Consider the following 27,525-nt stretch of genomic DNA (forward strand, 5'->3'; position numbering starts at 1 on the left):
TGCTCTCAAAGTAATGAATAAAAATCTTCTTTTGCATAAATGGATTGCACATAGACGTCGGTGTGAAATGTGGGCACTTTATTTGAGTTTTTCATTTGACATTTTTTTATGTAGCAAATGCACTTCAATGGCAATCATTACATTGTTTGAAAAAGGTACATAATTTGTGGCAAGTTAAGTTAAATGACAAATACAGAAAGGAAACAACAGGACAAGCAACTACTGTCAGATTGTTCCACTACATCAGCCTAACTCTAGTATCTGTGGTGGCTGCTTATAGCCATATATGGCGACATTAATCAATGCGAAGCATTGCGCAATACAGTGTCTTCACTAGCAATGCAAAAAACATTCAGTACAGTAGCTTAAAAGTTATGCTCTGTAAAGTAATCCTTAAATAAGTGTTGTGTAGCCAGAAAATCAAAGCACATTGTGTTCACAGAATCCAAATGAATGGAAACAATCATTCATGTCTGTTTGAGGGGAAAAAAAGAAAGAGAAACTTGATCAAACACTCAGTTTTTTTTAAAGCACTATATGCAGAGAGCAGTACAGCACAATTTAAAATATGTTTTCTGCTGGTACATTTCCTCCAAGTCAAGGCTTTGTTCACAATACCATAACACTAAGACATTTTCATACAGATGGCCTCCGTGGCAAATATCCTGTCACTTCATGAGAAATTTAACACTCGCCCAACCTCAAGATTTCCAACATGCTCATATCAGTACTTGATGTATTGGAATACAAAGAGATTCAAAGCAAACTGATTTATTAAGAGTCGTGCGTGCATAAAACAAGCGACGCAGACACGAGATGGTTCACAGTCGTTTCACAATCTGAGTACTAAAGTGAGCTCTGTTACATGTGTGTATGTACAAAGACAGTGAATGTGTGTGTCAGTGTTTGTTTCTGTGGCTTTTTTTTCTACACGTTTGCCACTCAAAGTGTAAATAAATAACAGTGTATGCTATTCAAACAAACCTGTAAATGCACCCAGCTGTTAGCCTCACTTGCAGAAATTCCTCCTACTGTAAGCATCAGCTGACCAAACTGCATCAACAAGGCAGCATAGCACCTCAGCCAAAAGAAGTGGATTTTTAACCATTAAAGCCACAGGACTGAGAGGTTTGCTTGAATGGCACAACCATATTATTTATTTTTCTGCAGCAGGCGAAGCCACCACCTGATCCCAGGTTGGTTAAGCCAGTTTCTGGGCAGTCTCCGTCTCCTGCTGGGTGACCTTCTCCTCAGACATGATGGTCACCCATGGTGATACTGACCGAGTGATGGTCTGCTTGGCTATGTTGTAGTGGTTAATGAGTGTGAAGAGACGTCCGCGGCCCCCAGGTCCCTGAGGGGGGTAGTTGCCATACAGCCCAGCTGGCATGCAGCGACCTTGCTGCTCCAGAAAGAGAGAATTAAACATATTGGGAGTTAACTCATTCGGTGCACACAATAGGTGACGACAACAGAATATAGATTGGAGCAAAAGAGCACAGAAAACAACGCAAGTTAAATCTTATCATTTAAACAGTTATACAGTGCTGTGCAAAAGTCTGGAGGCACAATTTGTGTCTTAAATTTTGCTTTGGAAAATTGCTGCAGTGATTTATTCTAACATGTGCAAACATGCATGTATATAAGGGGGAAAATGTATACAGTTGTAATTAGCTTGAAAGTCAAAATATTTGGTATGACCACCTTTATTCTTCAACACAGTCTCTTAGACAAGCTTTCTTGTCATTTATTTAAGTAGTCTTCAAGAACAGTTCTCCAGACTTTGGATGTTGGCTCCTTTTTCTTTTGTTCCCTGACAAGATGACCCCACAGTGCTTCAATAATGTTGAGCTCTCGGCTCTTTGAAGGCCAATCCATGACTGACATTGTTTCACTCTGTTCCTATACCCAGGTATGCTTTTACTGCATTAGTTTGTTTGGGATCAATGTCACCCTAGAAAGTTAAGCCACTGACACTCAGATTTTTTCCAGATGGTATTGCATTGTTGATCAAAATGTGATGGAACTTTGGCAAGATGGCCAACATCACTGGAGGAATACAGCCATGAACCATGAACCTCCAACCTTATTTTACAGATGGCTACAGAAACTCACTGTGGTACCTCTCTCCTGGCCTCCTCTGTACATTGAGCAATTTCAACCACAGGTTTCAAATTAGACTTTCAGACTAGTTCTTGTATAATCTGGCATACCTCTACCTGTTCACCTTCCCTGAAAATGGCTTCTTGACAGCAACACTTCTATTGAGACCATTTCTGATTAGGCTTTACTGGAGAGTAGAAAGGTCACCTGAGGGGCTAGATTCATCTCTCTGGTCCTGTGTCAGGTTTTTGCTGGATTTTTTTCCCGATTTCTTAAGGACACCATGTCACGATGTGCCAGGTGTTTGGGTAATAGTTCTATGGGAATCACCTTGTTAGTGCAAAAGTGCTGGAAGCAAAAGTATTGGAGGAAAAATAGAAAGAAATAAAGGGTGACTCAAGACTTTTTCCCAGCACTGTAGGTAGCGGGATTAAGGCTTTGTGGTGAGATAATAATCGATAACCTCAGACCCACAGCTTTTATTGTGAGAATATGTCAGCAGTATGGGACGATAAAAGCCTTAGGTAAGGATTAATCTAAACTGCTCCTGGAACAGGAACACAACTGGAAACCAGTCAACAAAATTAATAACGAAATCTTTTATTAAAAGTAGCCATGTTAAGCTATTGCGAATTGCTGACCCTCATGGCTGTTTCAGCAAAGCTATTTAATGTGTTTTATTGCTTATTGACTGCACATTTTGTCTGTAATGTGAAAAATGTACTGTTTGACCTCTCAAAAATTACATATTTTCACACAAAAGGTGGCACTGGTAATAAAATTTAGATGTATTGGGGATCTAAGGAAGTTCAGATAAGAGTTATTTAAAAAAAAAAAAAAAAACTCCATGGTAAAAATACATTCTCTATTTATGTCAGCTTGTATCAGTGAATGTGGTGTGAGCACTCATGATCAGTTAAATCCTCATTTAAATTAGATATTTAAAATAATGCAACAAAAATGCTTTACTACATGAAGGGCAAAGGTTTATCCAGATAAAGGTAAAAACAAAAAAAGAAAAGAACACAGCAACACGGTGAAATGTTTTTCTTACCGTGTAAACAAAGCTGTCAGGACAAGGCTGTTCATACTGGTAGACCTTGTAGACCACGAGGAACACTAGGCACATCAGGAAAGCCAGAGCACAGACCACCAGCAAGGTCACCTAAAGGAGACGCACAGTGTCATCGTCAGCAGAAGACCTACGCGACAGCTCCGTTAAAGGACACCATAAATAGACTCCCTACATCTTGATGAAAGGAAGCGAGTGGGCAGACTGGAGCAACCTCTAATAGCTTCTTTGATATTAAAGGTTGCCATATTGAAGCAAAAGGGGGAAAAAAGATGTAGACAATTATGTGGAAGGTCATAAAGTAAAACGGTGACAGTAACATCCAGTCAGGTCTACAGAATAATCTGAATAAATTAACTCGACAAGAACACAGTTTGTGCGGCCACCTGTACAGTTCAGCTCCCACCTCTCAGGGGAGTTATGTAACACCTACTGGAGCTTCTGGGCAGTGGGAGTGAGGGCGTCATTATTACCCAAGATGAACCCCCCACCCCCACCCACCCCAAAGGTGTGCTTTATGCAGCAGAATAAATGAATATGCTACGTTATTTGGAGGGAGGGAAAATTTCTATTTTAAATTAATGTCAGTGAAATGGTTCTGTATCTGTGAAATTTCACAGTTGCAGCAGAGAAACAGGACTTCACACATTATGAGCAATGTGCCACACATCCAACAACTCTTTGAGGGGTTGTTTTCTTTTTGTTTTTTTTGGCCCACTGTGTTTGGCTCAGGTTTGATAAGATTCTTAACAGTGTGCGTCGATATGAATGACAGTATTTGCTTTTTATCTGTTTGCTTGAATTGGACAGTTACACAGCAGAGCATACAGTGCAGCGTGCACAAAGCAGAGCAACAGGAGCTTATTACAGAGACTCTCTGTGATGAAAGGCCCGCCTGCAACATTTCAAAGCACCGACGTGAGGATGTAGGCTGTGTTTTCTCAGGCAGTGATGTGCCTCGGTGGCTTTGTGTTTGAGAATTAAAGCCCTACAATGAGAGCCTGGCACTGCTCAGAGATATTTTTTCATCTGTTGATTACGAATGTAGAGGGACGATCGCTCAGTGTTGGCACAGGACATGCAGAGATGGATTTATAGGGAGAAAGGGCATCTTTTACGCATTCGTTTCTTTTAAAAGCAAAACACGTGTTTCAATCATTCTATAGGTGTGCACAGAAAAATCTATCTTCTAATCAAAGGAGCATTAAAAGGTGGGAGAGATGCTGCCATTTGGAGGCCATCACCATGGCAGCAGCTGAATTAATGAGAGTGTCAGGGCGGGGTTAAGTGAATCAGTGAGCATTATGTCTCTCTGTATAGCCGGCCAAGATTACAGGCAACAAGGGAGGACATGGAGACGAAAGAGGGCTGAATGAAGGAGCCAAAAGGTATGAGCTGTGCTGGGGAGGAAATATTATGATTGGAGGGGGATGAAAAATGTCCTGAGCAGCAGGCAGACACATATCTGCTCTCAGGGATGTGCATGTGTGGGAGTATACTGGGATATGGATGATGCATTAAACACAGATTGTAGCAGCTCCGTTATTCTTACTTTGAGTCGCTCAGAAACGCCTTCAATGATGCTTATTGAGAACTCTGCGATTTTGGGAGATCGTAGCTTTCCCTTTTTGCTCTCACCGTCATAATCTGCCTTTGTCTTCACCACCACCTGGCAGGAAAATAAAACACAGCCGCTTCATGAGAAGAAGAAAAAAACATGACTGGTAAAATCATCGACATGTTTATTTTTTATGCAAGTGAAACAGTTATAATCAATATGACTGAAGTGATGTGTAAGACTGGTTACCCCCAATTGGAGTGATGGCAATACCACTAAACGCGCTGGTTCCCTCGCTTTGAATCACAGATATCAATGGACATTTTGGTAAATCAAAAAGCATACCTTATCCGGTGGGGGGAACTGCAGCTGACTGGCATCTAATGGTGTTATGAGAGGGATGGTGTCAAACCCGTCTTCAGAAACCACCTTCCCGTTGGTTTTCTCGCTGAAATTATTGCCCAGTTTAACCATTTTCCCTGCACGGAAAAACGCCAACCTGAGGGGGTCAAAAAGCAAAAACAAAAAAACAAGCACTCATTAAACCTAAAGGAAAAGCATTATCCATCGTCCTCTGCCCCACAAGATTGCATAAATATTCCAGGAATTGTGCATTATGTTTTTGTTTCTCTCACACGAAAACAACAATGCAATCCAATCAGTGTAATGTGCACGATGTGGGGCGTTTTGTGGGCCACGAGAAAACCCGTTGAGCACAAAAGCGCAGGAGAGGACAAGCAAAGCTCGGGCTGATGCATCACCGTGAAGGGGGAAAAATATACACAGAAATACGCGTTAATGCATCCAAACACTTACCAGCTCAAGCGATACAGGGGGGTTGATCCGTGAGCCTCTCGCAGTGTAGTGGTTTTATTCCTGCAGTACTGCTTTGTGCCTTCTTGAGGTGTGACGCAGCCGATTTGCGGGGAGCTGGTGCACAATATGGCCAGCTGGGTTTGTGCGCCGCGTTACCTCCGAGCTGGATGCTGCTGCTGGTGTCTGGCTGCACTGCAAGTGATGTAACGTCCTCATTACATCCATCCATACACACACACACACACGCAGGAACCCACTCCGACCAGCGGCTGTAAACCCTCTGCTCTCCAACAACAGTAAGATTTACAGTTAGGATGAAATGTCACTTTGCCCAATCATAAGGCGATCCAGGTGAAAGAAAAGAGCGCTTGTTTTGGGGCATCCACATTTAAGTTTGCTGTAGTAGTAGTATATGTACATAAGATATTTGAAAGGGAGGAACAAACTTAGATGCTACTTCATCCTTTTTATTATTCATTTATTGGTGATTAGTTGTTTGGGTTTTAATATCAAAGGTTCTCAACATGAAGCATACACACAGAAACGTGTGGATCAATGAGAAAAAGACACCTTATAGATACACCCTGTGTCTATTAACAAGCAACAGGCGATCCACAACTACACGAACCTTGGTCATACTATTTTTTATTAGACTTGGTTTATTCTATATCCTTATTATGCCGCCACCCTATAAAAATCCTGGACTGAAGCTAGCATGTTTCTGTATTGTATCCAGTAGCTTGTTGCCTGGCTACCGCGTGAGTAATGGGTTTAAGGACAGGATGACAATGAGCTCATCTGTTTTTGAGATTTGAAACACACACACACACACACACACACACACACACACACACACACACACACACACACACACACTGCAAGCTATATGGCACTCTGCTGATTCTTCCAGGTGATCACCACAGCTTCAGGGGCTCAGTGAGGTTCTGCTTCCTTATGGGTAAAACAGAAAAAAACAAAAACAAAACAAAACTTGCTTCATCCTAACTGTGCTGGGTTTGGTCTGGTTCCGGTATGCTGTGGGAGTCAGTGGCAGATTTAGAAAACTTTACATGGAGGTGCGAAGGAAGGCCAAGAGGTCTAGGCAGGGTGGCGCATACCTCTTCGGTGAACTATGTCAACAAAATGTCCACAAAAACAATTTAAAGCTATGTATTGTATCATCATGCCACCCCTCTTGCCCCCCTGCATAACAGTTGTGAGGACTGAAATATACAAAGGTCTGTGTGACTCTCCATGGATATGCCTCTCTGAAGCATCCATGACCCACTGTCAAATTACATGTGCTTTTTGTGAACATGCTCTCATTTGTAAAGAGGATTCTGGTGAATCCCACTCAAGCTGCATATTGCTGGTCTATGAGCAGAGATCCACGTCAGGCCCTCATGGAAACCTTATGGACTCTGTTTCTGACAGTTTGGTATGGCAGGATAGTATGTCCTATCCTGGAGAAGCTGGACTTCCGGTGCAACCTGAATGGGCTGCAGGTGCCATCTGATGCTACCAATAGTGACAAGAATACTAACAAGAAGCAATACTAGAGAAGATTCAGACAGGAGGGATAAACAGATAGCAGTCGGCTGCTGACATGTATTCACACTGGTTTCTGCTCCCTTACTGGACAGACTGTGAAAACACAAAACCACAGCTCGCTTTAAACAACATTTTTTTCTGGTCTGGCAAAGATGTAGCCTACTTCTGTCAGAGCTGCCCTCAGTGCCAAATGATATCCTTCGAAGTTCCTTCCAAAGCTCCACTCTCACCACTGCTCATTATTGGCATCCCATTTGAGCGCCTTGGAATGGACATTATTGGATCTGTGGAGAAGAGTAGAACAGGGAATCACTGTATGCTTGTAATTACTGATTATGCAACCAAATATCCTGAGGTTTTCCCACTGAAATCCATCAAGGCAAAATCAATGGCTTGTACAGCTCTTCTCAAGAGTAGGGTTTCCATGGGAAACACTGACCGACCAGAGAACTAACTTTATGTCAGGTGTACAAGCTGCTGGGTATTAAAAGCCTGAGGACCACTTCATAAAACCCTCTGACTGATGGACTAATCGAGCAGTTTAATCAGACTCTAAAGCAGATGCTTCGAAAGGTGGTAGATAAGAATGGAAGGGCTTCCTTATCTTCTCTTTTTCCTACAGGAAGTACCACAAGCCTCCACTGGTTTCTCTCTGTTTGAACTCTTGTATGGTCATGAGTTTCAGGACCTCTAACCTTGTTGAGAAACATTTGGGAGGAAGACGAGGCAAAGTTGGAATCTGTTGTTTACTATGTTGTGCAGATGAGGGAGTGACTTCAGAAAATGAGTGTCCAGTCGAACACGACCAAAATCCTGCAGAAGCATAAGTTCTGGTATGACTGATCAGCCCGGCAGAGGTCCCTTAGTCCTGGACAAAAAGTGTTGGTGCGCCTCCTTACTGACAACAATAAGCTACTGGCTAAGTGGCAAGGAACCTTTAAGGTTCAGAAGAAATTGGGTTCCACTACTTACTGGATGTCTACACTCCAGCTCCTGCAGGGTTCTGCATATAAACCTTTTGAAGGAAGGGGAGCAGAGGAAGGGGAGCAATACTTACATTCTGCTGCTGTGGCAGACTGTGACCTTAGCCATCTGCCAGAGGATAAACAGCTTCAGGTGAAGGGTGAGTGGAACTCTGAAGTATATCAAGTGAATCCGGGCAGAACAGGTATTGCTGAATGACAACTCTGTCATTAAAGAGGGAGCCATGGGAAGGCGTCTGAGTTACAGGATTCCTGAATGTCTTTTGGCATCTCTAAAGAAGTAAGTTGACTTAATGTTGTCCTTGGGGATCATCGAGCCTTCAAGGAGTGTTTCCCTGCATGTTTCACTGCTCAGTGACAAAAATACTTGTGAGCCCCTGAAACAAGATCAAAGACAATGCATTTACCAGACCTCATACCACAGGATATACCCAGGGGAAGCTACACCAAGTGTGTATGGTTCACCGCAGATATATAAACAGGGTGTATCTTTAAGACCAATTGTCTGTATGATCAATTCAGTCACCTATAACATCTAAAAGTTTCTGTCTTCAACCTCAACTCGCTGGTAGGCAGAAACATCCAGAACACCTTGGATTTTGTTGAGAAGGTGAAAGATGTCATTATAGAGGCTGATGAAATAATGGTCTCGTACGATGTTACGTCTCTCTTCACTTGTGTTTCATGACAATTTGCATATTAATGATCCAGAAACTGACCTTACAGGCCATTGTTCAACAGTGGTGCTAGTTTCAGTCATTATGCAAATGTACTGTTTATAAAGTTGGGAAAACCCGCAGTCAGCTGAGACTGAAGAAGTCAATTTTGAAAACATCAAAACATTTCGATTTTTTTAAGATTTTGTTTTTTGTTTATTAAGCCCTAGGCATGCAAGTGCACAGTGCAGTGCAGCTGTGTTGTTCAAGTTTTTAATGCCTCAGCAGAGAAGTCGTTTTTGCCTTTCCAGGAAGGTTCTCCGCAGAGATTACCAGCACAGTTGAAAACTCAGCAGGCTTGTATGGATGCTGATTTCCTTTAAAAGCTCTGACTGGCAGAAACGCAAAGTAGCACATAATGAAATGACATAATAAACTCCATCATATATGAATGAGGCAAGCGTTTATTTACTGATTTACAACTGTAAAGGGTCTGCTGTAGTTTTTGCTGACAGCGCCACTTTGTTGCAGATGCCTTCTCGCGAATGAACACTAGAGGGAGACACCAGCTCACTGATTTCTTAAGCAATCACTGCGCTAAAGAAATCAATGAAATTAGGTCAATAAATAAACAAGTTTTATTTTTTTATTCACACTTTTTTTATCTTCATGTGATTATCTGAGTGAGATAAAAAAAAAAAAAAAAACAATTACGGACTAGCAAATGAGTTTCTACTTTTTCCAAAAATAACAAAAACTTATAAGATTATATAAGAAACTACTTATTGTAGCCTAAATTTACAAGAAATAAGAAGCAACTGTATTATATATTTTGGGTCTGTGCTTTAATCATAAAGAGATCAGTTAAGTGTTATCATAATCTCACTAGGAATATGAACTTTTAAAATGATCTAAAGTTATCACAGAGTGGTTTAAAAGCAGTGTTTCCGCTTGTCTGTAGTGTACTGTAAAGTGTGACTCAGCCTCATATAGCACTGCTACGGCTGTGTCTTTAAAACCCTGCACTTGGCTCCTTGCCCAGAAAGTTTATTTCCCATTTCCCATCCAGCCACATGGACTGATCACCACCACGCAGAGCGAACAAGAATTTCCACTCTGAGAGCGGCAACTCCAGCAGCTGTCCTGAACACAGGACTTTAATCTTTGACCAGGGATTTCTACATCCACGGCTCGGTGAAGGACTTAAACCTCGCAGCAGATCTGCCACAGCTTGTCAGTCAACAGAGATTTGAGGTATTATTTAAAAACTGAGAGCTTTTGAACAGTTTTTTTCCTCCTGCCAGTCAGGTGCACCGTTATTCATGTAAGTAAGCGGTCTGTGTAGTTTACATGCTTGCTTTTGTTAACAGTGTGTTTTCTGGTACTGATCAGCTACTTTTTGGACAGTGTATCAGATGACTCTTTGAATGTGTCGTGTCTGTTTCGTTCTGCTGCCATATGAGCACTATTGTCTTTTTCTTTTCTTTTTTTTGCATGACCACAAAGCCTCTTTTCACAAATCTATAATTCCCCTCTCCTGTTGACCCGGCGGTTTTGTAGTGTGTGGGGCTGTAAAGTAGCTCTGCTCATTAGTGCTTCTCCTGTGAAGGCTGTAACTGGCAGGTTGGTCAAAGCTTGCACACATGACATTTAGTCGCCTTAGAGGAGGAATTAGGCACAAAGATTTAAAGGCAAACAATGTTGGCAAGGACAATTAGGTTAAGATTGACTGTTTTGTTTGTTCAAACTGTCACAGCCAGCAGTAAACAGGACGCTTGCCTTCACACACTCACACATTTACGCACAGACAGTGATGCTCTGATTGACTGAGCAGACTAAGGCACAGACACACCACCGTAAGAGATGACGTGATAAGCCAAGTGAGACTCTTTTAGAGACAGACTGGTTTGTTATTGCCGGTGTCTTGCACAGGGGCTACATCATGTGCTGCTGAAGTTTCTGGAGAATTTTCTGGGAAGATGAGGTCACAGGGAGACACACCCAGAGGGGCCTTTTCCGAGCCGGAAAGGCCACGGGTGGAAGACATTCATCAGTGGCTTTGAGTGAGTCACTTGCCATGAGAAAGCTGCAGTGCTGTTGGAATTTCCTTTCAGTGTGGAGCACAGAGGTTTTAACCTGGATATTTAAACTGAGCTGGATGGTGTCACATACACAGACAGTTCTTGTTCAAATACACAGTTAGAGGCTGTATGCTTTAGTTCTACACAAGTTCCTGTTCTGTTAAGATGTTTGAGTTTCAAAGAGTGCAGATATAAAAAGGAGTAAAACAGTAAGAGCTGGCTCCAGCTGCTGGAATGTGGCTGGAATGAGGTTTATTTCCTCTTGGCTGAAAAGATCAAGATGGATGACCTGTGGATATTTAACCCCCCACATCCCCACCTCTGCTCTCCTCGTGTGATTTTTTATGTTTACATATACCAAGTGGAATTTCTTTTTGAGTCACAGTCAGGTTTAAAAATAGTAATATATTGCGTCTTCAGCTTTGCTCTGATGTTGAGAGGCCCAGAGGCTGAGATTTTATGTAAACGGATATGGCCGAGAGGGCCGACAGAGGCGGAAGCAGAAGTGGGGGTTGTTGAGTCACTGCAGTACTGTTCCTCTGACGTGTCACTTCTGGTCTCATGCCTCTCAATAGGCTCACATGCACAGACGGAGACTGAGATAACACAGTGTTAGATTGGAGCAGACGGTCATGGTGTGGCCAAAAGGAAAAAGAAAGTGAGCTGTAGCAATAAAATAGCAAAAAATCATAAATTTTCATCATTGTAGAAACACACACAGACATACTATAATGACAAGAGGACTCCCTCTGCTCACTGCTGCTTCTGTTGTATATTACATACAGTACAGCGTCTTTACTTTGACACACAGCCGCTAGAATTACTCCGAATCCAATTTTAACTGTGTTTTCTCACTGCTCCCTGCTATGTAATACACCACACAGACTTCAACTTATTTTCTAAATAATGAAACCTTGGTGACACGTTACTCACTGACCTGTATTTCTGACATATATTTACCGTAATTCATGTTGCTGTCACCCGTGCTTGCATTACGGTCCTTAACTATTATGGAAACCCACAGAAATGATTTACGTCCTGCGACTGATGATGAAGGGAGGAGTTTTTCTCTCATTAAACCCTGTGGTCATTCCAACAAACACTAAACTACACAGATTCTGGTTTCATACCAGTCTGTCACGTGAGGTCAGGCTTCACTCAAAGACAGATGATTATAATTTTATGTCTGCGGCATTTTTTTTTTCACTTGGGTGTGAGAGATTATAATTTTGCAGATTTTCTCCCTCTCTCTTTTTTGTTAACCCTGAACAGTCCACCGAGTTTTCTCAACGACTTAGAGTTATCAGGCCACATGTTCATCTTAATTTTGCTAATCTATGAAAATTAAATGTTATTGAAGCATTATTAAGTACATTTCACAGCTATCTGAGTTTATTCAATGATTGGATTGGATTTATAGTTTAATAATTACCTTCCATTAAAATAACTGTTTCATGTACTAAATGTAATTTATACCATTTCATTTCATCCAATTTTGTTAATCCTAGTTAAATAGTATAGATAGTTTCCTATAATTAGAAACTTACTGGGTTATTTCAAACCCAGCTTTTATAGTCTTTTATTCTTGTTTACACTTAAAAATAATTTAACAAGATATATTTTGCTTTCTTCATTTTAAATATCCATATACTACATCAAATAGAAAATTACTGCAGGAAATACTCATCTAAACAATCAAGATTGGAGGTACGATACACCCAAATACCTGACACACCCTTCATAGTGCCCTTTGTCAGGCATATGGGAGTCCTTTTGTTTTTTATCAGATACTAGTTGAATGAATGTCTGTTTTTTGCAAGTCTGTGTCGCCCAGTATATTCCATGTGACACAATGTGTGGTATGAAAAGGAGCTGACCTTTTCATGCTCCTTGGCTCTTGACAGAATTTACAGTTCAAAGCATAATCAGGCGCAAAACAAGGCATCTTTGTGCGAGGCAGATATCAGTTTAATAATGTCCCAGTTGTTTCAAAACTACAGCTGTGGTTTCCCCATTTATGGCTTGTTTAACCAGCTAGCTAGGATCACAATATTTAAGGTATCTTCCTCGGGCCACACCACATTTTCCTTCATGAAACTTTCCACCTTCTAAATACTAACTCCATGTTTGCAGATGACATAACTAAGATACTTTTCCAGCTCCAGGGACTTGAGGAGACTTGTTTCCACTTGCTTGTGATGGTGCAGTCCAATAAAGAGCTATTGCGTCAGGATTAACCGCAAATCAGCCACAACTAATAAACGACAGACAGTTGAGGTAAATTTAAAAATTGATCATTTCCTCACAATGCAATCCCCAGATAGGTAACCTTGGGTGCTGGTGTTCATATTGACATATATGAATTTATTAACACATCCAGTCAAGTAAAATATGCCTCACACAGTAACCTGCAGCACTCAAAGGATCCACGCTGAATGTTTTGATGCCAGATTACATTACGGGTCAGGGCCATTTTAGCAGCATTAATGGGACTCACACAGTGCATAGTTTCTGATAGTCATTTGACATTGAGCATTATGGATTTTTTACTCTTCAGAATGATTTTCACTGGCACTGATTGTGTTGTAGAGATGGGAAAATGCACTTCATCAAAACACCCAAGACATTTTCACAGCACCAATCAAAGCAGCTGTTAGTTTCCGATTGTACTAAGAGTCGTTTCACACAAACTGCATAAAAACCTGCAAAAAGAAAATAGAAAAGCCTGCACTTCAAAGAACAGTGGCTCTGTGTTCTTCTGAATACTCTTTCAGCATCGGGAACTGGTCAAGCCAGATCTCTCAAAAGCCCTGAGCCACATCCCACTTTATCTCATGACTAACAATATCTTTTTATGCCTTAGACTTTATATACAAAACAACTGAGCAACACAAGACACAAGCGGATCCCTCCCAATTTTATTACAGTAGTTTCACAAATTGAACGTTTACTCTCGGTGAGCGCAGTTAAACTCAGGGAGGAGACTTGCGAAAGTAGCTGAGCAGAGGAGGGAGGACCTACCTGTCAAGAAAGAAATCTGACAGCAGTGCACCGATGAGGACTATGACTGCTAGCTGAGGGAAATAAACACAGTGGTGGAAGGTGTCTGTTCATCTGTTGAAGAGTGGAAAGCTCAAAATGGGTGGCACTCAAAGTCAGAGGAAGAACAGCAGGAGATCCAGCTCAAGGAGTTACACCAACACCGTCACGTGAGTCCAGCCTCTCAGCTGTTTGATAATTTTACGGCACTTTGAGCTGATACAGAATGAGGATTTCCACCTCTCCTACATGACTAACTCACGCAGTTATAACAGCATCAGCAAAGACACTTTAAACGTTCTAATGGCTTCTCATGGGCTGTACTATACAAACTAAAATACAGACCTTGTGCTAGATTTCCCTTCTTTTTGCACTCGGTGTGAGACTGACTTGCGCACACATGCAAATATTCACACACCCTAAAATGAACCCGTAGATAAGGTTGCATAGAGATGGGACTGTTAAATGTTTGCTCACTGTAGTTCCAAGTATGTGGATGTGGTTGTCCCTCTGCTTTTAGCAAACATAGAAGTGACAATAAAATGCCACAATATGTCAAAGTAATAGATAAGTTTAGCTTGTTCAGAATATTGTTTTTCTTTTTTAAAGGCTTGGGGGGGTTGGGGACAGTAACACAGAGAAGTTGTGACTTGACATGATGAGCTTTGATTTGTCTGAACAGATCCTCAGTCGTCATCATAAAAAAGGAAAGAAAAAAAGATCTCAATGCGAGAAATATTGCTTCACTGCGTCAATGTTTGCTTGAGGTTATTCACATCCTTGTTTGTACTAGCAGGAACAGTGGCACCTCTGCCCTCTCTGTGTGTGTGTGTGTAGGCGACACTCCAGTTCAATCCTTCAGCAACTCTTATTGTGGTTTACATTAAATAAGAGTTACCTAACCACTGTAAGTCAGGATATAACTGCACAGCACTGAAAGACAGGTCAATAATGTTTATTTGTTTGTTTTTACGGTGGCAGTAAAATAATGAGGGCATATCCTGTTCTCTTAAGAATAGAGGTGAAACTCAATTCAGTCTCAACTGGTTGCATGACTCTTGACAGCTGAGGAAATAAATAAAAACGACACATTTCCTCTTGGTGTCAATATGCGTAAACGCCCAGTTTTTAAATCTGTGGAAAGTCTGGAAATTCTCTTCTGACTCCTAACTTTGGCCTTCTGTTTCAAAGCTGGTCTGTGTGGTCTCCGTCTCTTCTGATCTGACCCAGGCTTTGGGTGAAGTGTTCTTCTGGGTTTTGGGCACGAGCGAGTCAGGCTGGCAGGTATCAGCGAACCTCTCTCGCGCCTTCTCCCAGTTCTTTTGGGACTTTGATTTAGTCAAAGACGCGTCGTCCAGAGACATGGCGGCAGCTGCTCCCAAACCCGACTGGGACTTTCGGATTTTCAGTTGAATCTGTGAAGACGGGAACGGAAAAGGAAGACAATTGAATCACATTGCTGCTTTGCACTGAAACAAAGGAGAACTTCCAGCAGAATCAGCAGATCGTCTTACCGGGTCTTTCATTCCGGTTCCCATTTTACCCAGTCCCTCTCCTTTCTTCCAGCCCATCTTTTCCAGCATCTTCCGTCCTTTATTCACTTCACTGATCTCCCTTTTGGAAAACAGACAGTGAATGATCAACACTTGAATCTAGCATTTCCCATCAGGTAGAACTACAGCCATTTGCTAACACTTACTCATGAACAGAAGCCGGTGCATCATCGCGTTGGAAAGCACCCTCACTGCCCACTGTTTGCCTTCGAGATTCTGCTCGATCCTTATATTTGGGGTTCTTCAAGGCTTTCGTCTCCTCAAAGTCACCGCTCTGTTTGCAGAAAAGCAGAGAAATGAGTGCCTCCATTATTTAAAAAAAAAAAAAGACAAGAGGGTTAAAACTTATGACTGCACCAAGGTTTGCACTCACTTGCAGGCCATATTTGGCCTTCATCTGCTTCAGCTCTTTCTGTCGCAGTGATTCTTTATCCTCTTTGGTGAGAGCAGGACCTTTAGAAAACAACAGCGGCAAACTCAGGGGTGTAATCTCACACTAGGAAAGAGCACAGCTTTTACAACAAGAGCAGGCTCACTGTTGTTTCATGAATCTATGCAAAGAAAAAAAAGGTATTCCCCTCTCTGTGGATGTGTTTCACTTTAAGTAGCTCACCAGTGTTGTCTTCTCTCTTGTGCTTGCTGAGGTGAGCCATCACCTGACCGGGCTCACAGCCATCACAGGTATCGTTCCCTGAATGGATATGGAAGGACAACACAGTCTCTCCCATCTTCACTTCATCGCCGTGCATCAGTGCATGAGGCTCAGACTTGGTTTTGGGCTGCAGATGAAAGTATCATTGACATGGTATCGGCTTTTTTTTTTGCTTTTTTCTTTTCAACTCAAACGTAAACAAAATGCTCACCTGTAAGATGCGGTTGCCATTGATCACCGTTCCATTCTGGCTTCCCTGGTCCACCAGCATGTAGCTCTGCTGCTCCTGGTCAAAATACACCTCTGCATGGAACTGGAACCACAAAAATACTGGCATTTAGAAAGATCACATAAGCCTGTGTTAACAAAAAACAATAATTCATAACAGAGTAACTTCAATCCCTGCAGGAAAGCGGAAAGGAGAGGTACCTTGCTGACTCCCATTTCCGGTATTCGGATTGCGTGGTTCATATCTTTCTCTCTGAAAACACAAAAGACAGCATGTTGTCTTCACTTGGCTATTATATGACAGAGAGATCAATTTAACCTCTTTTTACTGACTACTCAGCCTCACAGTGTTTTAACAACGGCTCTGAAATCTTGTGAGTGATTTAATTCAAGACTGCAACTAAAGTGCTAAAATTTCCCACTGTTGGAATGTGTGAACAAAATACACTTCTGCTGCCATGAAATCGCCAAACAGCAACAGAAAACAACCCCACAGACCTGCCAATGGTGGCTGGAGAGTCGGCTGTGATGATGAACAGAGTGCCCACCTGCAGCACAGGAGACCTGACCACAGTCACTCTTACACAGGGAGGCCAGATGTCTTTGACTACAAGGAAAAAAAATAAAGCACCACATACTCATATTCACAAAAATATGACAAGTCTCAGACAGCTACAAGCATTACCAAAAAGTGACGGGTCCATCAAACAAACTTGCCCCAGATAAAACAAACTGTGTGCACGCCATGTGAGTTAATTCAGACTACTCTTACTTCTCACCTTCTTGACTCTGCGTTTCCATTTCTGATTCAGGACTTTCCATTGAGGCTGCGCTCGAGGGCGACGAGAACGAGGGGGTAGACTCCCATTCTTCCCTCTCTGACTCTGTGATCTCACCCTCTTCTGGTTCACTGTTCCCCTCAGATCCATCACTCCGAGTGGCCTTCTTTTTCTTTTTAAGTTTTTCCGACTTAGATTTCTTCCTTACGTCTCCCTTATCGTCATGGTGCGAGCCGTTTTTCTGCTTTTTTCTCTTTGATGGATATTTGTCGCCGTCTTCTTTGCGTTTGGACGAATCTTTTCTCCGTGGAGCCACATCTGGACTGCGAGACCTTCGATTCGCTTTCCGTGATTCTGTCTTCCTCTTAGTCGTTTGCCTTTCAACCCAGTCGGCCTCGTCTTCTTCCAGCTTTACATCGTCACTTTTCACTTCCTGTCATTAAGACAGTGAGCAGTGAAACTACCATCTGCTGTGAAAGCTGGACTTTGTACGGTGGATCCCCAATCTTTTGGCACAGAAAGCTTATAGACGGTCTCAGTCTTCAAAGAGAATACACTAAAGACCTTTACCAGGTTAAATCAGGCCTGACAGCAAATTCTAAGTGTTGAGCTGAGCTTCAGCAACCTATTATTTGCGTCCTTTGAGATTCATGGGTTTACTTTTTCACTTCACTAACTCTTTATTAGCCGCATCTCACACAACAGGATTGAATGCTGGCAACACAGAGACCAGGGTCAGTGTTTGACTCACTGTGTCACCTTTAAAGATTGTTAAGGTGCTGTGTACAATAAGAAGCTAATTTTCAGTTTTTTAAAGAACAAAAAGCAAACACATACTTTTAATTTTTTTGCACATTAATATTAAAAAGGTATACCTCTGTAGGAAGGAGTTTTCCAGTAAGAGGAAATCTTCATTTTAGCCAAAGAGTTAGTCACCTCTTGCACCTAGGTCAGAGGAATAGTCTTTAAGTCAACTAGCTTCATATAGAAAGAAAAAAAATATCTATTTGAAGACTGAGACCAACAAAACAAATTGGATTTTAAAGAGGGAACTGAAAGGTCAAAGCCAGCTGTCAGCAACAAAATGTAACATTTTTAAGGAATGCATAAATAAAATCTTGCACTATTACATACCCTATCATCCTGTGATGTTTTCTTGACTCCTTTCTTGAATTTTCTGCCTTTCTTATCAGCGTTCGTTTTTTCTTGATACGGCTCTGCACTACTCTGCACAGCGGGAACCTCAATCCTGGAATGAAACTGGTATCGTCCACTCTCTGCATCGTAGTAGTAGTAAATGCCAGAGTTGGCATCGTAGTACAACTGACTGGCCTGATGGAGAGGGGTGAAAATGTCAGAAATGTGTGCCAAACTAAACTTCCTCTAAAATAATTTCTACTATAAACTGCCAAACTTTACAGCTGACACACCGAGTCATAGTAGAAGCCTGTGCTGTGGTCATAATACATCCCAGAAGTCTCATCAAACACAAACCCAGTCTGTGTCATCGCTTCCTCAGCAGTGGCCCTCAACATATCTGCTATAGATCCTCCATCGCTCCCCTGAAACACAAATAGTTTTATAATGGTGACTATAAATGGAATATGACTCTTTTTATAAGTATAGGAATGCTAACATAAAAAGAAAAAGAAAAAAAGACACACATGGATACCTCTGTTGTGACCGCTAAACTGGTCTGGTCTGGCTGAACTGACACATCTGCAGCTGTTGCTTCATTTGTTGTTGAGCTCTCTGCTGCCTCATAATCAGCTGACGCCGTGTTCAGGCTTTCCTGAGTGTCTGCTCCCTCCGAGTTCAGACCGTAGTCTCCATAGTAGTAATTATAATAATCTGAAAAGGAATATTAAAACAGTTTTAGGCTGTTTTTAAACTTAATGACACAATGAGCAAATTTCATTCATGCGCATGTGAAAGTAACACACCGGTTTCTGTCCATACATATTCTTCTGTTTGAGTTTCACAGTCGACTTTGTCTTTATCTTTTTTCTTCCGTTCATGAATGTCTGCACTCAGCTGGTCGACCTGAACCAACACACATTGAGATAAAATTCAGTGCGCAAACATTTAAAAATCTTTGACGAGCTTACAGATTTTTGTGGCAATTCACAAATTCAAATTTCATTTCTTGGTTTAAACCATAATGCAGAAAAATAAATAGAGCACAACTTAGGTTAAAAAAAATAAATAAATAAACCTTGGCCCTTTTGCCACTTTAATCATTAAACTGGCTCAAAATACACCTCAGAACAAACAAAACTACTACATGACATCATTTAGATCTAGACTGTCTAGATTATCTGCATTAATGCCGGTGTAGATTTTTGCATCATATTAAAAATGTCATATCTCATTATCATATCTATAGTAATTCAACTCGTTTACTCGGTACACAACAATAAGACAAGCCTGGTTATATCCGAGCGCTAGCCTCCAGTTAACATTTAATACCTCCAACAAAGCAAAGTGACAAATTTGTTTGACCACCACAAAAACACACCGCAAAGTACAATCAGGCTGAGAAAGAGGAGATACTGGCAACTTATGATGTGCAACATAAAAGTAAACATTTGACTCCATCGAGCATCATTCAGAGCACTCACTAGTTACACTCCATGTAACAGGAAGATCAAACCCAAATGGAAAAAAAAACGATGAAGTTATTTGGTGGAAAATCAAGACTTTAAGCAGATGGTTTAAATACACAAGCCAGGTAGAGATTATTCTTCAATGTTTGTTCTGTGATAATATTGTGCAGCTCCAAAAGAGTTAGACTGTGAAGTGATTCTAATTACCTTTAAAGTAAAGCACGAAGCAGTTATTTTATACTACAACTAAATATTTCCAGATGAAAACACCACTTAGGCTAATGTTGTGCCCACGTTTGATTAATGCTGTGCCACTACTATCTCACTGTAACAGTGCTGCTGCTGCAAATTAGGAAGTCGGTAATTAATGACAGTAGCTCATTGGAAAATACAATAATTCTCCATATTGTGAGAATTTCTTTATCGCAAAATCTTTTGTTGCATCGTGATATAATTTGGAGGATATGTCTCCCATCTCTATATGTTTGGCTTCTTTTCATTTGAACTGACCTGCTTCCTCAGGTCTTCGTTATAGCCCTCCGTGCTCCGCTGCAGTCTTTCGGAGTGGCTCAGCTGCTTCTGTAACTTGGCCAGCTCGGCTCGGCACTCTTTGAGCTCCTGTTTCAAAGATTCGACTTTCAGCCGGAGTTCGGCCACTTCAGGCTCCGTGTCTTTTTCTTCGTGACTGTCGTCGTTCTCCATTTGTTAACCTAAAACAAAACGATAGCGCTTAGCAGGCAGAAGCGAGTATATGAAAAAACCTGTAGACCTGTCCGCATATGTAACACACGGGGTGTTTATCAAGTCATGTAACTGCACGCGTGTATAAGCTAACTGAGCACAGATATTAATATCTCTGTTTCTTCTTACCGTTTTTTTCGTTTTCTTGGTCCTTTTAGTTGTAAACTTCCTCTCAGCACGAAGCATGAGCCGACCTGAAAGTTGAAAATAAACATCTTATAACTATCCTGCATGTGCGACACAGCCGAGTACATGTTTTGATGATAATTAGACAGTTACAGTTGGAACCGTGGAAATGTTTATAGTCCGGCCTGTTGGTGACCGCCATTTACTACTAACGATTGCGTCACGACGGAAGTACGTCTTCTTTAGGTGTGGCGGACTTCTTTCCCTGTTATGAGGAACTTTACCGCCACCTAACGGTGGATCGCGTTCATAGTTACACAAACCACTAAAATTAACAATTAATCTAACTGTTCGTCTTTTCTTGTCTTTCCCGTCTTTTTGTGCGTTCACATTTCATTTTTGATTTGTTTTGACTTACTTTGTAGATGTCAGCTTCTCATTTATATTATTGTTTTAGTTCAATTTTACATAAGAGGGAACAGAAACCCAGCAAAATGCTGGCCCTGTTACCAGGAGGCTAAGAAAATTATTGCTAATGTTAATTTGCAAGCATTAACTATCATAAAAAGCATAGATATAGTTATTTTGTTTTGTTATGCTACGCTATCTAATTTATCTGGATTTTCTTGAATGAATATACTGGCATTCAAAAGGGTTTAATAGGTTGCAATGCTGTGAAAAAGCATTGCCCCTTCTCTGATTTTCATTGTATTTTTTATTTTTGTATATTTGTCACACATGTTTCAGATCATCAGACATTATAACCTAATTACATATAATGCAGTTTTTAAATGTTGATTTCGGCAGGGGGGGGCTCCAAATCTACTTGGCCTTGTGTGGAACACTAATTGCCCATCTTGTTAAATCCTGAATTAACCATGATTAACTACTTTTTTTTAAACACTAAGTTCAGTTTCGCTAATGACACCTAAACCTAATTACTGCCAGACCTGTTGAATTAACCACAGGAAGAGCCGTTATGGACAAATGGAGAAAACAAGAAGCAATTTTCTCTATTTGTGGAACAGAAATGTTCGGCTTAACAAAATTATTCCAAGAGCACATGAACGGCTCATCCAGGATATCACAAAAGAACACAGAACAGCATCTGAAAAACTGCAGTCCTCATTTGCTTCAATTAAGGTCAGAGTTCAACAATATTCTACAATAAGAATGTGTGAATATATCATTGAGAACTCCAAGGAGAAAACCACTGCTGTACAAAACAACGCAAAGTCTCATCTCACATTTGCCAAAAAACATCTTGATGATCCCCAAGACTTTGTAGAAAATATTCTGTTGACTGATGAGACAAAAGCTGAAGTTTTTCAAAGATCTAAGTCACATCTGCATAAAACTAACACAGTATTTTAGTAGTAGTGGTAGTGTGATGGTCTGGGGCTGTTTTGCTGCTTCAGGACCTGGACAACTCACCGTAATTGATGGAACCATGAATTCCGCTGTTTACTAGAAAATCCCGAAGGAGAATGTCCGGTCATCAGTTCTGAATCTCAAGCTCACTTGAGTTATGCAGCAGGCAAATGACCCAAAACACATCAGCAAGTCCGCCTCTGAATGCCTCAAAAGAAGAAGAAAAAAAAGTGAACATTTTTAAGCGACCTAATCAGAGTCTGGAATAAAACCCATCTGAGATGCTTTGACCTTAAACCATTCATTATCAAACCCGTCAATGTGGCTAAATTAAAACAATTCTGTAAAGAAGACATGACCAAAATTGTGACGTCAAAGATTCATTATCAGAAATGCTTGATTGTAGTTCTTGCTCTTAAGGGTGGCAACACCAGTTATTATGTTTAGCGGGCATTTATGTCTTTACACAGGGTGAGGTAGGCCTGAACATAACGGAAAAAACAAAACAAAAAACAAAAAACAAAAAATTGGGGTCATTGTCCTTTGAAAAAAAAAATCATGGTCCAACTAAACACAAACCAGATGGGATGGCATGTCGCTGCAGGATGCTGTGGTAGCCGTGCTGCTTCAGTGTGCCTTCAATTTTGAATAAATCCCTAACAATGCCACCAGCAAAGCACCCCCACACCATCACACCTCCTCCTCCATGCTTCACGGTGGGAACCATGCATGCATCCGTTCACCTTTTCTGCATCACTCAAAGACAGGGCGGGTGGAACCAAAGATCTCAAATTTGGACTCATCAGACCAAAGCACAGATTTCCACTAATCTGATGTCCATTCCTTGTGTTTCTTGGCCCAAATAAATTTCATCTGCTTGTTGCTTTTTCTTAGTAGTGGTATCTTGACCATAAAGGCCTGATTCGAGAAGTCTCCTCTGAACAGCTGATGTATAGGTGTGCTTGTCATATAGCAATTACGGTTAAAAAAAAAAAGATAATGCATGGTTTTTATTAAGTTTTTCACCTGATGAAATTTTGTGAAGTTTTTCTGGTTGTTATTATGCTTTTTGACCACTAGATGCCTGTGCAGTCCACTGATTCTGCAGCTTGCCAGCTCAGAGGAGCAGATTACTGAGGTGTGGTGTGACATTTGCAGTAGTTTTGCTTGCACTCATCTCTGGAAGAATGTGATCACATCTTGTAGTTTTTTCTTCAGCTAGCTGTTGAAAGTGCGATGTCATATTACTGCAAGTGTGTCACTTAGAGCTTCACACATTTGCTGTTAAAGGCCTGACGTGTTAGTTTTCCTCACAAGGCAGAAGTAAAAAACCATTGTGCTAGCATGGTTTGCAGGTTCTTCCTCTCCCATTCCTGTTCCTCAAGCACACACACACATAGCTACTGCAGTCTTGTGGCAGCGTGCTCATTATTTTCCTTCCTCTTTGTTTTCCTTCTCCTCGGCTCTTCATCCTCTGCCTTTTATGTCCCATTCTTATTAATTTCCGGGAACATTCAGTTAGTTTTCTGGGATTTGCTGAGACCAAGCCATCTCTTTGTGTGTCTGCACTTATTTTAGGCTCCACAGGAATGGCTGTTATATAATCACATGGTTCCTCTATTGTCTCCCACTCTATTTATGGTGATAGAACATTTAAAGCGATGACTGTTGACACAGCCTGAATACAGTTTGCACATTTGATCTCTGCATTGTTTCCAATATCGGTTACAGCCATATTGACACAGAGACTAAACATAAGTGTGAAGTTAGTGCATTTGTAGTAGGAAAGTCAGAATTTCAGCTGATGTGTCAGCTTAGAATAAACATCACAGTAGCAGGAGAGGCCAGACTGTTATTCTGTCTGTTACTAGTGACTTTCTGTTTTCTAGAAAATGCCTGTTGGCTACCTCGTGCTGGGCTTGAAATCTGAGCTCTTTTGAGTTGTGTTTGGATTCTGGTGGTGCTTCAGACTCCTTGGCTGAAGCTTTCTGGTCTGTGGCTGTGGCAGCCGTTAAGTATGGGGTGGTCTTTTATCTGGAGACACACACACACATTCACACACACAGCTGCCTCATGCTGATGTTTATTGATGCCGTTTTTAGATAAGTAAAGCACTGGTCCACAAACCTCGATGGTTTGTAAACGGCAAACAAAAGATGTTAGTACTCAGTTCAATGTTATTTTCTGGCTTTTAAAAGAAAAGAAAAAAAGATCTCAGCATATAGTTCTCATTTTATATGTATATTTTTTAGTAGGGGAAGTCATAGGCACCTTTATTTATAAGCATCTACAGAGACCCCTCACCACCGATAGAAGGAGCTATTTATAAGGTTTATAAGGTTTAAATATGCAGACTTCCTCTTCTGCACTGAAACACACCTTTGTTTCTATCACGCAAACGTGACGTAAATATCGATCAGTGATCAGGATTACCACTCGTGTAACTTGTGGGAAGATGCTAATCTATTCTCCTAGTAAAACCCAACCCAAGGTAGGACTTGGCTGCTACTCTGTGACTTAAAACAAAACAAAAAAAGTAAAAATGTTGTCTTTCACAAACAAACATTTCACAGGCAAAAAAATAAAATAAACAGATACCAGCTCCAAGATAAAAGCACAAGTAGTTCTTCATGCTTGTGAGATGATGTCTTTAGTATGCAGGAACAGTTTTTGTCCTCACTCCAGGCACAATCTTTACCAGAATCAGACTGTAAATAAGCGGGTAGAAAACTCCACCCTTTCTGGTCAAATGTGGAAACTTTGAGCCTGACTGAAGCACGTCTGTGTATTTGCTCCTCGATGGGAACTTGGGAGGAGTTTAGCAGCTCAGCAGACGAACCAAGCCTTGAAGTTTCTGGCACCTTAATACAACAAGACTACAGAAATAGGATGTATTATTGTGCTGTCTGTCTGGGTGAACACAAGAAGGTTTTGCCGTTGCAGCAGGTGGTTGAAGGAGTGCAGAAAATCTACAGCAAAAACTGCTGTATGGCTCTTATTAGCCAGTTATAAATGGATTTGCCACTGCCCCCTGTTCTGTATGTGTATTGTGAGTGTTTTTCTTCTTTACTGACATCATTTGCTTGAGATTGTCTCTTCATGTGATATATTAATTTACAGACATTGTCAGTAGCTTAACATCTGCAAATTAAGCAACTATGGAGCTCTGTAAGCTTTGTTTTTATAAATTCACACAACTGAGGGGATATTTCTAGACTTCTCTTGTATCTAGAACCACCTAGATCAACTTCAACTATTCTCCAGATGATCTGTTGCTTTGTTTGTCTTGTGTAAAAGTAAATAAAGGACTGATATAGTTGGCAGGATGATAGATTTTCTCAACTTTTAAGAAGTTCCCCTTTTATTGCATGTAATTTAAAAAAAAGCACATTTGAAATCATTGTCCTAGAAGCAAGCCACTTTTGGGTTCTCTCTGTAACACACACACACACACACATGAATTTTTTTTCTGTTGGTTTTCATGGAAATGTAGTGAATGACTTTTTTGCTGTATTTAGAGGGCCATTTTATTGCTCTGTTGAGAGATTTAAGACCCAATTTTCTCCTTCTAAGTTGCTACAGTGGGGTGTTGTTTTTTTTTACCACCCGTTCCTGACTGCGTTGAAGACTTTGGTTTCCTGCCAGTTCAGTGGTCTGAACTGCTACCTCAGACAAATTGAATCCAGCCAGGTATATCTCCTGGGGCTTTCCAACAGAAATGCAGAACTGGTTCCCCTGGTCATGCATGTCTGGCTGCCACTGGATGGGAGAAACAGTTAACTGTTAAACAGTCTACAAAGGAGTGGGGGTGGAGGGGCTTTAAGATCCAGCCCCACATTCCTAACCTCTCTCTGGACTATAAAATGTGGAGCCCCAAACAGCTCTGCTCCTCCTCTACCTCCACTCCCTAGGCCTTTTCCTCCTCCTCCTCCCTCGGTGTGTGTTTTGTGACTCCCTCCTTCTGCTTCAGAGTGGAAGAGCGGCCTGACAGGGACATACCATTCTTCAACCGTGGGGGAAGTCATGTAGAAGCCTAAAGAGAAGCTGCATTCATGCTTTGAGCTGACAGCTCACTGCCTTCCCCCACTGCATTTTCTGTCAGTGAGCTGTTCCGAGGTGGAGGGGAGAGTTTGTAGGGGGTTGAGAGGAGAAGAGAGTGAGCACAGCATTTGATAAACCAGCTGATCAGAGCTGAGGTATTCAGCCACAGAGACAGAGGGAGAGAGAGCGACAGAGAAGAGAGCGTGACTGGAAATAAGAATAAGAAGGGCAAAGAATGCAGCTCAAGTCTTTGTAATTTCGAGATTAGTGATATACAAGTTGGGTAGTGTAAAAATGTGTAGTTCCCTTCATGGGAAACTGAGAAGTGTGAGAAGTGGGAACCTCTATAGAAAGATGTGAGAGCTGTTGGTTGGGTGGAAACCTGAGGAAGAATCAGAAAAGGATCAGTCAAGTGCTGGAAACCAATCCACGGCTATCGGTGAGAGAGGGTCAGAGGACCCTGCTGGAATAAAGAGTGATGTCTTGGCTCTCACCCGTGTCATGGGCTAAATGGACATGGACGGCAGTGCGCGGTGGAGAGGGAGAGGAGGATGAAGACGGGCAGGAGGCCAGCGAGGAGAGGGAGCAATGTGGAGAGAGAGTAGACGAAGACGAGGAGGAGAGATCTCAAGGCTGCAGGCGAGTGTTGCACTGGAGCCCCCGTGACTACTGATAGGGTGGCTCACACAGTTTTATTTACCTGCTCGTCCGTCTGTCAGGTTGAAGAATCTCTGCTGTTTTAAGGGTTTGATGAAATAGGCCGAGGAAAGGGAGGAGGAGAAAAATTATTGGTGTCATTTTTTATATTTCGCGTGCTGCGTTGTCCTGCAGGGCGGACACATTTGTGGCTGTGCTTTCGATTGTCACCACGTTTGACTGTTTTTCTTAGACTCACTGGCACGTTGTCAGATCTGTACAAGAACGCACACACTCACACTGCACAGGCAGGTAGCTCAACGAGGTAATCATTGCTCAGATCACACGAACACGGCAGGCTCCCAAGTTATCAGGTCCTCATGTACCTGCTTTTCATGTCTGCTTTGACACTATGGATACTTACTATTGCTCCAAGTAAACTCACAACTGTTTCCACTCTTGCACACTCAACTAGACACAATATCCTGTCATCGGGTATCAAGTAATCAAATGACAAAATCCATGTTTACTATCCTGTGAAATTAGATTCAACCACAGCAATTCTTACTGCTAGATCTAATCGAATGATGCAATGTTATAAAATCACACATCATTTTATTCTGTTTTAATGTTCACATTCTGAGTTAATACATAATTTACAGCTTGGATGTTACAGTTTCATATTTCATACCCCATGATTCTAGCAATGTAACAGGAAATAGTGGGCTGGCTTACTTGCACTTCCTCTTCCTCTATGTATCTTTCACTTTATCTGTATTTCACTCCTTCACCAGTTCAGACAATACTGAGTCTTTCCAAGGCATAATGCAACAGCAGAGGATAAAAGCTGGGACAGTGGCACATTTAAGTTGCAATAAAATATGATTTTTATATTTGATTTTTGTTACTCAGAATCCTCTAGATGTCAAACTT

General features: G+C 41.4%; 3 protein-coding genes across 7 annotated transcripts in view; 1 reads left to right on the forward strand and 2 right to left on the reverse strand.

Moving 5' to 3' along the window:
* Positions 1-63: 63 nt before the first annotated feature.
* LOC146518866 (neuronal vesicle trafficking-associated protein 1-like) lies at positions 64-5,794 on the reverse strand. Its single transcript, XM_085159232.1, has 5 exons — positions 5,550-5,794; positions 5,079-5,232; positions 4,728-4,844; positions 3,158-3,268; positions 64-1,402 (listed from the first exon to the last, which is right to left on the reverse strand). The coding sequence occupies exons 2-5, from the start codon at positions 5,205-5,207 to the stop codon at positions 1,202-1,204; spliced, it is 558 nt and encodes a 185-aa protein (XP_085015358.1). The 5' UTR covers positions 5,208-5,232; positions 5,550-5,794; the 3' UTR covers positions 64-1,201.
* Positions 5,795-9,787: 3,993 nt separating this feature from the next.
* The window catches only part of tacc1 (transforming, acidic coiled-coil containing protein 1), a 30,190-nt gene continuing 12,452 nt past the window's right edge, over positions 9,788-27,525 (forward strand). For 2 of the 4 annotated variants that reach the window (XM_085159221.1, XM_085159222.1), the window contains exon 1: positions 24,975-26,595. In XM_085159221.1, the coding sequence (XP_085015347.1) occupies positions 26,435-26,595 (161 nt within the window). In that variant the 5' untranslated portion in view covers positions 24,975-26,434. Of the gene's footprint in view, positions 9,994-12,414; positions 14,030-24,974; positions 26,596-27,525 lie in introns of those variants that run through there. The other 2 variants (XM_085159224.1, XM_085159223.1) reach the window with 2 other exon arrangements.
* Positions 14,799-20,761, reverse strand: aggf1 (angiogenic factor with G patch and FHA domains 1). Of its 2 annotated transcripts, none has more exons than XM_085159228.1 (16): positions 20,698-20,761; positions 20,548-20,612; positions 20,188-20,387; positions 19,015-19,114; positions 18,744-18,922; positions 18,502-18,633; positions 18,206-18,403; positions 17,947-18,016; positions 16,791-16,899; positions 16,494-16,545; positions 16,276-16,377; positions 16,026-16,191; positions 15,786-15,865; positions 15,559-15,686; positions 15,374-15,473; positions 14,799-15,274 (listed from the first exon to the last, which is right to left on the reverse strand). In XM_085159228.1, exons 3-16 carry the CDS (start codon positions 20,377-20,379, stop codon positions 15,026-15,028), a joined length of 1,857 nt encoding a protein of 618 aa, XP_085015354.1. In that variant the 5' UTR covers positions 20,380-20,387; positions 20,548-20,612; positions 20,698-20,761; the 3' UTR covers positions 14,799-15,025. The 2 variants fall into 2 exon arrangements, with proteins under 2 accessions (XP_085015354.1, XP_085015353.1); XM_085159227.1 differs by lacking the exon at positions 17,947-18,016 and adding an exon at positions 17,072-17,504 and having other exon boundaries at positions 20,698-20,760.

This window comes from Neolamprologus multifasciatus, chromosome 5 (genome assembly GCF_963576455.1).
Source record: "Neolamprologus multifasciatus chromosome 5, fNeoMul1.2, whole genome shotgun sequence".
NCBI lineage: Eukaryota > Metazoa > Chordata > Actinopteri > Cichliformes > Cichlidae > Neolamprologus > Neolamprologus multifasciatus.

Coding starts and splice junctions, on each gene's coding strand:
- LOC146518866 (XM_085159232.1), bottom strand. CDS start 5,207: ATGGTTAAACTGGGCAATAATTTCAGCGAGAAAACCAACGGGAAGGTG. Junction 4,845..5,078: donor AGTTCCCCCCACCGGATAAG/GTATGCTTTTTG, acceptor TTTTCCTGCCAG/GTGGTGGTGAAGACAAAGGC. Junction 3,269..4,727: donor GCGTTTCTGAGCGACTCAAA/GTAAGAATAACG, acceptor CGTCTCCTTTAG/GTGACCTTGCTGGTGGTCTG.
- aggf1 (XM_085159227.1), bottom strand. CDS start 20,379: ATGGAGAACGACGACAGTCACGAAGAAAAAGACACGGAGCCTGAAGTG. Junction 18,923..19,014: donor ATATGTATGGACAGAAACCG/GTGTGTTACTTT, acceptor ATTCCTTTTCAG/ATTATTATAATTACTACTAT. Junction 15,275..15,373: donor GAACCGGAATGAAAGACCCG/GTAAGACGATCT, acceptor CCGTCTTCACAG/ATTCAACTGAAAATCCGAAA.